The 13,380-nt window shown below is 42.0% G+C and overlaps 1 protein-coding gene across 9 annotated transcripts in view; it reads left to right on the top strand.

Moving 5' to 3' along the window:
- LOC8039098 (calpain-A) overlaps window positions 1-13,380 on the top strand; it is a 154,004-nt gene that overhangs the window by 136,308 nt on the left and 4,316 nt on the right. For 6 of the 9 annotated variants that reach the window (XM_040500812.1, XM_029986616.3, XM_029986618.4 and 3 more), the window contains 6 exons: window positions 3,158-3,184; window positions 5,807-5,865; window positions 6,131-6,199; window positions 9,229-9,307; window positions 11,270-11,386; window positions 12,189-12,247. In XM_040500812.1, coding sequence (XP_040356746.1) covers window positions 3,158-3,184; window positions 5,807-5,865; window positions 6,131-6,199; window positions 9,229-9,307; window positions 11,270-11,386; window positions 12,189-12,247 — 410 coding nt within the window. The remainder of the gene's footprint in view (window positions 1-3,157; window positions 3,185-5,806; window positions 5,866-6,130; window positions 6,200-9,228; window positions 9,308-11,269; window positions 11,387-12,188; window positions 12,248-13,380) is intronic. The other 3 variants (XM_040500814.1, XM_029986619.4, XM_040500815.2) reach the window with 1 other exon arrangement.

Below are 13,380 nucleotides of genomic sequence, written 5' to 3'. Positions count from 1 at the left end.
CAGCGCGGACCGCGAATGTCGATGTTGCGCATATCGTTGGCGTGGTAAATCGGACCTGCTTCGCAACTGCTTCACGAGACGCGCTCAATACCTGTTTCTTTCCTCTCATCTCCTTTCGCATAGCATCTCTATCTCTTTACGGCATAGTTCTTGTCTTCTACCACGTGTTACGTATTTCCTCTCGTGGTGACGGCCTAGCCTTTTCGTCTTTTTGCACTCTCGTTCATAGGCCAGGTTCTTGTGTGTTATATACCAGCTTCCCGTTCGGCTGGGTTGTTGGACAGTTTCATCAGTGTCGATCGGCTCAACTGTTAAATTATATATTGTGGGATCTTGCTTTAAAGTCATTGTAGACTTTTTGGATGTAAACATATTTTGAACTTTTGGGTAGAGAAAGGCTTTGGGTTTTTGAATAAGGGAGAGCGGATGCTCATATTTTTTTTTTAGCTGCCGAACTTAGGGTCAGTTTTTTTGACTGCTGGCCGACTTGTTTAGTGGCCGTCCGGCTTGTCAGCTTTAGTCACTGTCAAGATGAGGAGGGTAGGGTGGACTTTCACTTGTCCCGCCTCCAGCATGACCTTCCCACCTCGAGAGCGCCGCGGCGTCCGCACAGCGAATGCACAGAGTGTCCCCCCAAAATGTTCGCAGACTTCTTTTTTGCTGCAGGAATTAACTACGCATCATTCTGAAAACTTGAAATCTGGTTCAGACCGCTGGAGCTACATGTTTATTTTAGTGGTGGAACAAAGCCCTGTAAAATTTTTTTGGGGGACACCCTGCACAGTGGAAGGCAACAAGCGTGCGCCGAAGGCAGGGCGTCTGAAGGAGATGCTCTGTCGTTCTCATCACATCGGTGACTATTGTAGACGTCGCTGGTTTCCACTTTAGTGCCTTGATACTGCGTCGTCACACTTGCAGAGGACCTCACTGTTTTCTACTATCTTTTTTTAGAAGTGAACTTTTAGTGAGATTTTTTAAAGGGGCACTGAACTACTTGCTATGGTAGTCTATTTGTGGTCATAACTCAATCTACTGACTTTATGCACCCTAGATAACCAAACATTACATTCATGCGTGGCCAATATTTAAAATCGGTACGAAAGATTGATTACCTCGGAGCTATCATAGATAACAAGAGGGCGCCGTCGGTCGAGGAGAAGTGTGGTGCCTTCTGGTGTCTGCGATAGTTCTGAGGTAATTAATCTTTTATACCGATTTTAATAGAAAAATTTGCCATGCATAAATGTAATGTTTAGTTTTCTAGGATGCTCGGAGCCCATAGATTGAGTTGTGACCATTATTAAGCTAGTGCAGAAAGTGGTTCAGTGCCCCGTAACGGTGCTTGTGGAGATAGTGTCATTTTATGTCAATTCATATATGACCAAATTCAACCAAGTCATTTTGATATGCCAACAGTGAGCAAGCTAGTGCATGGTACTCCTAAAGAATACAAAGATGGTGATAAGTGCACCCATGGAGTTAGTGTTGGGTTTAGGAACTTAAATGGACATGTTAGAAAAAAAGGTAGGCATATGCAAATATTAAAAACTTCTAAATATTAGTTGAAATAGCATATAGAACACAGCGTTGAACAGCGTAACCATCCTTCTTGATGGAGGGTGCTTCCTTCGTGGCACGAATGCACTGCAGCAAAGCACTCCTTGCTGCAGCATTTTTGCAAGTGCTGCTTCCCCTAATTAATTCCGATCTGAACTTAAATCCCTAATATTTTGTCATAACTGGTGTTAACTTTTCTGTTAGCTTTACGAGTTATATCTACGATTCAGAGCACCGTATTAGCACATGGGTCTTCTGTTTCGATCTATCTTTTTAAAACAATTTTTACTGACTTTCGGAAAAACAAAAAATAAATTTTCTATATATGGTATCTCTCCATTGTAGAATGCTATTAAGGAGAAAAAGCTTGAATGTGAAGCTTTTAGAGCTGGCACTTTTTTTTATTGCAGCTTTCATGGTTTTAGGAGATGTTCTGCACAATGGACCAAATGGTTTTTCATTTGAAATTATTCAGGTAAAAATTAGGATTCTAATTATATCCATGTTCAGTCCTAAAGGCAACTATTTGCACATGTCTAAGATGAAAACGTGCAGGGCCACCGCAAGTCTGACAGATGCAGTATCCAACTTGTCTCTCTACGATCTCTCAAATGTTTGCATGCCTGCTTCACTGCCGAGCATGCAAAGCAGACGAATCATTGCACTCTACAGAAGGAAGCCTACGAATGGCATGGTCCAAAAATTGTGGTTGCTTACAGATATCGTCTACACCGGGACACTGATCATGACGTTGCTTATTGTCGGTGTCCCATTGAAGACTGCAGGATTTCCCTCACTGCTACCCACCTTACAGAATGATCACAATGGTTGAACGGGACATACTATTCATTTATTGATTGTCATCCTTGGAAGCCACACCCAACCCTTCTGTAGCAGGATCTGTAGCACGGTCTAGAGTCACTCAACAGGCTATGTTTCAGGGTAATGACACAGCCATCTTGTTGCTTCAAGTTATGAATGCCAGTTAGTTGAAGCTCTATCTGAATTAGCAGAAAACACTTTTGCAACCCCCAAAAGTGTTTTTAATAGTCTGCGACAGACCAGAAAATATTACCCAAGCTTCTCGGGACCGATCTAGAGATCAGAAAGTCACATTTTTGCATCGTAACCATCAGCAATTGCGCCTGATCTGCACTTGACAACAAAATCGCAGTGCTCGCGAGACGGTCGGGGATTGGGGTGTCAGCCTCCTGAAGCGTACCTCGTTTAGTGACTGGCGTGGCCGGTCACATTTGGTCACTTTGCGGTGATGTCCAGAAGCAATTGACATGCACAAAGGCTAGTCTAACGTTTTGTGCCGAGGATGCCCACTTGATTATATTCTTGTAGCGATCCGTGCATTGTCACTCGTCGAGTCCTTCCTTTGATTGCAATGATTAGGCGTCCATATTTTGCAGAGAAGTAGATGTGCAAACATTTTTTACAGAGTGTGACGGAGGCCAGTGCTAGACTTAGACAAAAAGCCCTGAAGTGCATGATTTCGTTTTTTTTTTGTGTGTTTTTTTTGCCCACCCATGAACGGTGTAACCTTTTTTCCACGACCACTCTCCATGTTCGTTTGGGGCTCTTGATCGTTCAGCCGCAGTGGAAGACGAAGGGGAGAACGGTAAGCATGGCGTTCCACCTCTGCACGGGGCTCCTTTTCCTTTGTTACTCCGCTGCTTCTCCTGTTCGGTGTGCAACTCTCGGGAACCTGGATGGATGTCTGTGCACAAAGTGTGTGTGCCCTTTGTGACTTCGTGCGTTATTGTGACTTGTCCCATCATTCGTAAAACATTTTGGCTTACTCGAATGGATAACTTATGGTAGGGCAAGTGAAGTTTGCATGCCTCCTTTGCCTGTTTTTTGTGCCGATTCAATGGTTTACTGGCAATACCCGTAGAAACCGAATGTTTGCGAGTTTGTGCAAGTTCATAATTAGGTGCATCTTTCTACTGATAAGAAAATGAGCAATGCATTCCAGTTACTTGAATTTCAGTGTTTGTGCAAGTGCCAAGTGAGCTGAAATGCTGCCACTGGTGGTAGGGTGTTCTCTTTGCCAGGGGCGCGTCAGTATCTAACAACTCAATTCTGAAAAAGCTGCTGTCAGGGAAACCAACTCTCGTCTTTGTGGGGCCTGCTATACCCCCGTTCGTGTGTCTGTGAAAAGTTGGGACGTTCCTGCACTGGCACATATTGTGTGTTCACACTGTCATGAAACTTGTCTCTGTGTTTATCTTCTTCCTTGTTTCTGTGTAAGACAATGCATGCATCACTCCCTCCTTGTCAAGTTTAATACAGACATCTCTGTCACATTGAATCGCTGAAATTTCAACTTGGTTAACAGTACGATCACCATACAGAAGAGTCGCATTGCTGAGAAGTAGTATATGTCTAACTACACAAGGTTGACTGGTGCTTCAGCCAGTTCTAACATGTCCTGTCATCGTGCATATGTTGCATATGTGCTATGGTGCTTTTAATGTGAATCAAAAATGTACGCCCATTGTGAAGCTTGGGTAGTTGTATGCAACATTAGTTTATAATTCGTGATTTTTAGCCTGAGCTCATAAATAATGGGTATAGTTGTTGCCGTCTTGTTGTCCTAAGTTTATGATTGGTTTGATGATCAGATTTCTAAGAGTGCAACTTTCGATTTAATGTCAAACAATCTGTTTTTATTATTGGTAGGTGGTCCTTACCTGAAATTCATTCAGAAGTAATTCATAATTGACATGTATTTAGGTTGATTAAGGAAATTATCATGAATGTAAGCTTTTTAAGAGAATAAGGTATCTGTTTAGGAAAATGAAGATTAATGCTGTGGAGTAGGAGTGCCGAGGCTGGGGCATACATGCTGAACCAGCCTCTGGCTTGTGCATGCTTCCTAGAACTTCACTTCAGGGGGGACACTACCTTGAATCGCACCTTTTTTTTCCAAAAAATGCATATTCGGAACTGCAGAGTTTTGGCATGCATGGATAACAAGGAACACTCACAAAGTCTTGTCAATGTGCACTTGACGAACAATGTCAAAAATAATTATTCTTTATATGTTGGTGAGGCGTGCTGCACTGCGTAGCACTCGTCATCCAAAAGTGAAAATAGCTGAAAGCAATGTCAGTATATCAGAAGTTTGAGGAAGACGTCACCAGCACTGCAGGAAAGAATTCGTGACATTTAAGATGCAAAAAGAAATTTTTAATACATTATCTTGAAACTTCAAGTGCACTTATCTCAGCTTCACTTTTTGGCAGCAAATCCCACCTTAATAAAACTATTGTTTCAGTATGAAACTACCGAGTGACTTAATATTTGTGGATTATATGCTGAAATTTAATAGAGCCAGTTACTATGAACTTAGATTTTGCATTTTCATGTTCTTTTATTATGAAAAATTGTAATTTGCAAAACTTGGCAAATGTAAAAAAGAAAAATAATAATTTCATACATTTTTTTACCTCAAAAATGCATATTTTTAAAAATTTCTTTTTATAGTAACCAGCAACAACTATTTCAGTATGCATTCCACCAGAAAAATATGGGGTTATAAACACCATTTCTCAACGATAGATTCATTGAGCAGATTCCATGCAAAGCAATGCTTTTCTTCGTTTGGGGGGGGGGGGGGGGGGGGTATGGAACCTCATAAAATTGGTTCACAGGGCTGAAACTTTGCATGCCCTTTTTCCATATGGCTATAAACACCACCTGCAAATTTCACGCCGATTGAGTGAGCGGTTCAAAAGTAGACATGCCCAGGTAGTGTCCCCCCTAAGCCTTACTTCATAAGCAAATAATGTTAGCACCTGTGGGTGTTACAACTCACAGCAGCATAAGTCTGAGCAGGTGGTCCCTGTGGTTTTAATTTGACTGCCAATATGCACTCCTCATAATACCGTTTTTGTTTGAACGTATGCCAAGGTTTCTTTTCAACACTGTTTCTTTTATCAGTCAATTTATGTTTTATTGTTCCCCCAAACAGCTGGCATGCCTTAAGCTGGAGTGCACATGCACAAAGTGAAATAACAATATGACTTATTAAGAGAAATCTTCATTCTTTTTATTTTCAAAAGTGGTGAAGTTCATGTCAGTTATTTGACTTCACGCATTTAAGCTAGCACTTACATGTGCAAACTGAGCTTGATGGCATTGCTGTATAACGTGGCATTTAATTCAAGGATATGTCGAGGTTTTGTGTAATGGTTTTTATGGAGCATGCTAATGCTTTGCTCAACTTTCCTTTCAGAGTTAAGGTCGGAGCAGTTCGCCCTGGATGTCTGTCGTAGCATGGTTGCTCTCATGGACGTATCCTTTATGTTGCGCGATGACGTTGATGGTAATGCGGATCAGGCACAGTGAATGGGATTGAGAGCAGAAGCGAAAATGGCGTGATTGGGAGGACGCGTGGAAACGACGTCGCTGCCACAGTGATAGCGAATTACGCGAGTGCCGAGTCGCCATCGCCGCAACGCACGCTGTGCGACGGCATAAATGTACTCGTAACTTTTTGTTTTCTGGGACCTTCCGGGAAAGTGTTTGGGCCCTTCTTTGACCTTCTCACCAACCAAAGGACGACCACTCGGGCAAGCTGGGACTGGAAGAGTTCAGAGCGCTTTGGATACTCATCAGAACTTGGAAGGCAAGCGTTTCTGCTCCTTGCCGCTTCATATACAAAGGCTGTTTTTCCTTCCGAGCCCCCCAAAAAAAAAATCTGTAAAAAAAAAGTTACGGTATTAACTTTTTGTTTGTGTACACAGAATGTAGATACAAACTCTAGCTACTTTGCGAAAATACCGCACAGATGAAGGCAGTTACTATGACGTGGCACAAGCTTTCAGACGCAATCCCCAAAGAATTTAATTGTTGCTGGGGGTTATTGGTCATTCTATCGTGCATCGGCAAGACCGCCACTCGCCACAGACTTGTAATGTGCACGGAAAAAACTGCATGGAGCTTTTTCACGGAGGACGGACGAACGTCCTTGATGAAGGGGTTCAGGAAAAAAGGTCTGGGACAACTGACGGTCTTCTTGAACTTGTGATACAATGACTCGGAACCCAGGCGGCAGCCTTTGTTAGGGAAAGCATTCAGAAGTTTTTGCCACGTTATAATAGCTGACTAAATCTGTGAGCAGCTAGAGTAGTACATAAAGACATTTTGTGTATATATTAAAAAATTGCATCACTACACTGTTTTCTTACCCTGTCTATTGGAATTCGAAAACAAAACAGCCCTCGTATTTCATCCTATATTTTGCGAGCTCACACTATCTTGTTTGCCTTCTTTTGTTCTTGTCATTGCTTCATAGGCACCTCTTAAAAGTGACTTTCAGGATCAGATTGGATACATATAGGGTAGCAACTCTATTTAAATAAATTTTCATGGATCCCAAGTAATTTGAAATGTTTAAAGGAATATAGCCTTTTTAAAACAAAGGTCTTTTATGGAAAAAGGGTGCTATTCTTTAAAGACCCCAAAAAATAAAATGTTTGTCATCTGTAGTAGCTTACTGAGTAGACATATTTCTTGAGGAAATTCCTAATCCGTTGTTTTTCTTTGTTTACCACTAAGATTATAAAAGTCACCAAAAATATCAAGAATGTATCCTGGCCAAGAATAGACTCTTTTCAGACATTAGATTTTCACAAAGCTATTCTGTGAATTGCTTGCCACACTGCTTACAACAAATGACTTTTACGATGACTCTGATCAAATATGCTGCATTGATGCAAATAGGTATATGGACTTACAAAGTGGTTCTGTTGTTTATATATCTTAATTTAATCTCAAGTAAATGATTATGAGTGCTCGTATTACTTATCAACTTCTGGCACCATAACTTGTTCTTATAGCGATCATTCTTGTCCAGCAACACATTTTTTTAAAATATGAGTACAGTCGTCAGATATTGACGCAGAATTTCGCTGAAAGCTTGCTTCAAAAAATATAACCATAGAACACCGTGCATCTGTCCATTCCACACTAAGCATCCACCCCCAAAGTTTGAAGCGTCTGAAAAAAATATGCACAGTTCATATATATGTAAAATTGATTATCTCACATGCACCCAACCCTTATTTTTTCGCGATTATCTCAAATTTTGAGTTGGCACTTGCTTGGTATTTTACGGTATATTTTGTGGTTAAAGAGGAGGAAAAGATAAAAACTAGAGGAATCTATTTTCGTTTTGCGACCCTTCCAAGATTTTCATGAAATGCAGCGGTGAATGTTGACCTGGCAAATGATGAATTGGCTTCTCTGTGCCTCATTGAGCGGGCACAGTGGGAGAAACAGGTTGTTAGTCTTCATACTTAACGTCATTCTATGCATGGTTCCTGTGTCGAGTTCTATACCACGAAGTGCAATTATTGCATTTTCAGGGAATCCTGTTTGAAGCAATTCGCTGTGAGATCTATAGTAAGTGACAGGTTAAGAATTCAGTGGATTCTTCACCTCCAGCGCGAGCTTGCTGCCTTTGATAGCACCTCATTGCATGCATAGCCAAAGCCTGGCAAAAGGCAATGAGCATGTGCTGCAGGCTAAGAATTCAGAGTACTAGATCTACTTAATTTCCAGCCCCACCAACCATAACGTCATTGTTTTTAACGCATAATCTGTTTAAGCAGCTGGAGTTTCTGAGGAAATCTCGACGAGTCATTACAGAAATTATGAAGTGTGTAATATGCACTTAGAGGACACTATACTGAAAAGTGGCAAATGAGGAAGGAAGTACTAAATTCTAAACATGCCCTGACGGAAGAAGAACGCTCCACCCTGCGATTGTGAGCTTGATATTCTACCGCTGTGTCAATTAGTGGGTTTCCTTTTTTCTTTATTGGCGCCACTTAGTGGGTGGTCATAAAGCTTTGTAAATACTTTGTTTCACTTTAAAGCCTGACCCGTAAAATATTTTTCCTCCACCAGGGTGAAAATCATCCTTGGGGGGGGGGGGGGGGGGGGGGGGGGCGAGACTTTTTTTGTTACTGCATCTTGGGCTGGATAAGCTCCCAGCTTATCTATCCCCAAAATGCAGCAACGAAAGGAGTCTCCCAGCTGTCAAGATAGCAGTGGGAGAGGAGGAAATGGGAAGGGTGGCAAAGAGGATTTCCACTCTGGTTGAGAAATATTTTGGAGGTCAGCCTTCAAGTCCAGATGCAGCTGGCGCTACGAGCTGGTGGGACCGATTGGGCAGCATCAAAAGCGCAACGTCACGTTGATTGTCAGGCGTCTGTACGTGCTCCATCATCGCTGAACCACCACTCACATGCAGGAAGACCCAGTGACTTGTGCTTTCCACGCTGTTTAATTGGTCCCACCAGCTCGTGCCATTGGCTGCTCCCGGACTTAATAGTGAATCGAAGTGTAGCTGGCATTGTCTCTACAACGGTGGTCTCTGCTAACTGTTTAAATGCAAACGCCGATTGTTGGCGTTTCGCGTTCAAACAGTTTAGGGGGAGAAACAAGAAATACAAGATGTGCCCACTGCCACATAAAAGAGAACAGAGTTTTGAGTAAAATAGTGTGCTATAACTAAAAAAGAGAAATAAAAAAGAAAGTGCAACGTCCACCAGAATCTCCAAAGAGCTCTGCGGAAATGCTTTCTGCACGTACCAACTTGATCTGTGGGACCAGGGTAAGTCGAGCATTTTTTTTTTATCCCTCCTTTAGAACGTCTTCACTGCCTTCGACAAGGACGGATCTGGTTACCTGAGCACGTTCGAGCTGCGGGCGGCCTTGCACTCTGCCGGTAAGTTCCGCGATTCGGAGGCCTACCCTGGCATCCATCTTTAAGGGTCTTTAAGGGGGCATCAAAGCGGTTTTTGAGTGTTCTGGGTTGACACAGCACGACGGGACATGGGCAAAATAAAGACGCGACGGTACACGGCGCTGACCAGCAACTGAAAGTTTATTTCGCTCACACCCTGTACATAAACAGATGGGCGAAAGCCAGATAAGCGGAGTGCAAACGAAGAAAGAACAAACACACATACAATCTTAGCATCATTTTGGATAGATAATTCTGTGCTGTGCTAGCACCGGTATTATCTGTCCTTCACTTAGAAATGTTTGCCAGCCAACCAGTCAGAACAAATCTTTTATAGCTTCAGTTTTTGAGGTTGCCTTTTTATGGGGCGTACTCGATCTAGGCACACTCAGCATTGTAAAGGACCCAAACGTTACTCATGTGTGGTCTTCTTTCCTTCAAAGGTGGGACGAAAGGTTTCGTTCAATCCCTTTTCTGGGATACATCTCGAAAGATGGGCGTAATGTAAAAGCTTAGAGACACAAAAGATCAAGGTGAACCTTTTTAGTTTTATAGGTTATCTAAGTGCAACTATTGCAGCATGTTTATACCTTGGATCTAAGAAGACCCGTTGCATGGTATCATTCTGGTGGGTCAATTTTTACTTGAGCTGTTAAGATTTCTGAGAATTTTAAGAACCAGAATTGTGGACCTTGGAGGCACAATGAAATGCATGCGTGAATAGTGGATTTTGACTTAAAAGTCAATTCGAAACAAAGAGTGATTTTTACTGAATATTTCTCACTACTGTTGCATCATGCTTAAACAAAAATTTGGCTGAGCTCGGAAAGGTTGTTTCCAAGCATTCACTTGCCCACTTCTAGGCTCGGTTAATTTTAATCAAACTACATTTATGGACTGTGGTCTCTGGAAGTCCAGGGTTTTTCAAGTAAAGGACTGATTTCACATAAATTAATCCTGTAAAAATGCTCAGCTATATGTAATTTAGGGGATTTATATATCTTAATGTTATATATGCAAATATCCTTTTTTAGATCTTGAATTTGAAAGAACAAAAAAAAAACAGCCGCTAATGATGAACACAGATTGTCAGGACACGGGTGCCCAAGAAATATATTGTTGCATAATACCGACATTTTCTTTTTGAAAACCTTACTGCAATGTTTATATGAGCATTCGCAATTTTTTTGTTTGTTTGCAGAGTGGTGCACACACGAGAAACATGTGTGCACCACTGTGCTTTGAAATTGTGCTTTTCTCTTAAGCACACCGCTGTGCTGTGGTGAAGCAAGTTTCGCAGTTGTATAGTTTCAACTACCGTGGGTATTGCTTTTCCTCAGTGCGTCGGTGCTCGGTAAAAAGCACGAGCTGTGATCACCACTTTAAGAATTGAGAATATTGAAGTTGATCTCAAAGAAAATATTGAGTAGTGCATTATTTGAAACTAGGCACTATTAAAACATTCAAATATTCGCATAATCCTAATGAAATTCATACTTATTATAATTTATAAATTATATTCACAATGGTAACTTATAATTATTGCCTCGAGCAGTCTGGCTGCATATTTGCAGTAATCTTTGCTTGTGGCAATGCCATTCAAAGCTTGCCTTTGGTTAGGCCACTTAGTCTTTCTTACCGTTTTTTTTTTAGGTTCATTAGCAAGATTGGTGTAAATGTTTTGATGGTGGAGGAAAACTACATGATATTGAAATCCATCGCAATTAAAACAGTACCATATTTGAGCCTATTCACAGGGTCCTTTTGGTATATGAATATGTATTCTAACAAGGTGTGCATGGATCTAGTTTGTTTAGTGGTAAGATGGAGCCAGTGAAACTTCATTACTATATTACACTGAATGTCTATTGCGACCAAATCTGTTCTGATCGGCGTACATAGGATAAGTGCTTGTTCCTCAGCCTTGGTGTTGATGTCTTGCAGGATATCTCGTAAACCAGCACATCCTCAAGGCACTGGTCCTGAGGTATGGCAACGACGACGGGAACATCGCCTTTGAGGACTTCATTGGTTGCGCTGTCAAGCTGAGGACCATGATTGGTGTGTTGACCTTCTTTTATGATTGTGCAAATTGTTGAATCGATAAATGTGTGAAAATAAGGCTATAGACAGCAAAGCTGCTAGCAGAGCTGTATTATTGTTTTTGTGGGCTCTCAATCTGGGTTACAAGAATCTTGAGGTTCGCCAGAGTAACCTCAAGATTGTGGTAAGCCTCCAAATGTTCTTGATAGTCTCTGCCCCAAATTACTAAAGTGTTTCCTCCATTCAAGCACCATTTTAGCAGATCTAAGCCACCCATTGATGCATGGCAATCAGTGAAAGAATATGCTGTACTTTTTACAAAGTATTTTATTGCATCAATGCTGAAACTGAGAGCGGTTTCTCGGCTGCCAATTAAAAGCAGGTAGGAGTTCCTTGAGATGAAAGAGTTTGAGACCCTTGTGGATAACGAGGATCGGCAATTGAAGTATTTCGCAACGGAAACTTCTATAAACGGTAACAGATGCAAGCAAATGGCTTCGGTGGAAGAGTTCGGGTCATGTCAGTTACAAGCCACACGTTCCATGTGTGCGTTGGTACAGATCTCATGTTTTTCGTTATTATTTAAAAATTTTAACATTTCCAGCATCAATAAAACTTGTCTGAAAAAGTTGGCAGAAAATCCTACAGTCACTATTGGCATACTTGTTGTGGATACCTAATGGCTCAAGGTCGTTTGGATTCACTTTGAAATATTTAGATCACTAAGAAAGCAACGATCACGCTCTGGCACTTTGGCACATCTAACCGCGCAAGTGGACGTATGAATTTCATCCTTGGCTTTGTTTCCTTCTGTGTGCAGAGGTGTTCAAGGAGAAAGACCCGAGGAACCTCGGAAGTGCAGTCTTCACAATAGACGAGGTGGGAGCGTGCTTTGCTTCTTCTACTTGCCCTCGATCTACAATCGTCTCACAAGTTGGCTTTAGTGCTGGCGAGGACACGAGCACAAGGGCGTAGCTCCGCAGAAGGCTCGCGCGTACTGGCGCTCGTGCACAGGAAGTGCTTTTGAAAACCACATTCTTGTGCCTTCACCGGCACTACAGACAACTTGTGAGGTACACCCCTGGACTGCGGCAAAGATCCAGGTCGACTGAAACAGTCGACCTGGATCTTTGCCGCACCCACAGTTCCCACGAGCTTTGGTATCTCTCAAATTGTGAAAGAGCTCAAAGACTGAGACCTATATGCTTTGCATTCCAACGCATCTTTGCACCAAAGCTTTAAAAACTGGCGGGTAAGCCGAAGAAGCGGCTGTTTCAGTTCATCTTGTCTGTGGTACAAGCTGACAACACTGATCTCAGAGGGGTTGTGAAACTGCGAACTGCCAATTGTGCTATGTGGCACCAGCACACTAAAGCACAAGGGCACAGCATGCGAGAAACTCGAGTTCCAGTGGAATTTAGAAAAGAGACTTTTTCCTCTCCTCTTCAGTAGATGTGTTGACTGTCGTGATCTATCTGCGGTTCTAAACGGTGACGCTTTTAGTCCTAAAACACAACATAACAATATGTGCTGACGGTTATTCATGTTTGTGATCAATTAGTGGATGGGTGAAATTTGGCGAATCCTATAGATGCTCGGAGCTCTGCTAGTGCTTTAAGCGTTACCAACGGAATAATGTGCATTAGTGTGGCAAACATTACAAACCAGCAACAGAGCATTTTGCAGCTTATTGTGTCCCCAAATTCGGGAGATTAACACTGCTTGATTTTTTTAATGTTTGTCCTGACAGCTAGAGCGTGGTGCAGCTAGGAAGCTAACGGATGTCTTATATATTGTGAACATCAGCAATTAATGGGTTTGATGTAAAAAATGACATGCACCAACTTTTTCTTAAGAAGTTGGGTGAAATCACATATATTAGGTCAACAAAATAGTTCTGGGTAATGCACTGCCCATGGCGTCACATCCGTCTGCAACACGAGAACCCTCAGCCAAATGCCTAAACCCCCCAAAGCCTGACCGATAAGTCTGCCCCTGCCTACACATCCTAG

The sequence above is a fragment of the Ixodes scapularis genome, unplaced genomic scaffold (genome assembly GCF_016920785.2).
Source record: "Ixodes scapularis isolate PalLabHiFi unplaced genomic scaffold, ASM1692078v2 PGA_scaffold10__122_contigs__length_95168666, whole genome shotgun sequence".
NCBI lineage: Eukaryota > Metazoa > Arthropoda > Arachnida > Ixodida > Ixodidae > Ixodes > Ixodes scapularis.
This window is presented reverse-complemented; position numbering and strand designations above follow the sequence as displayed.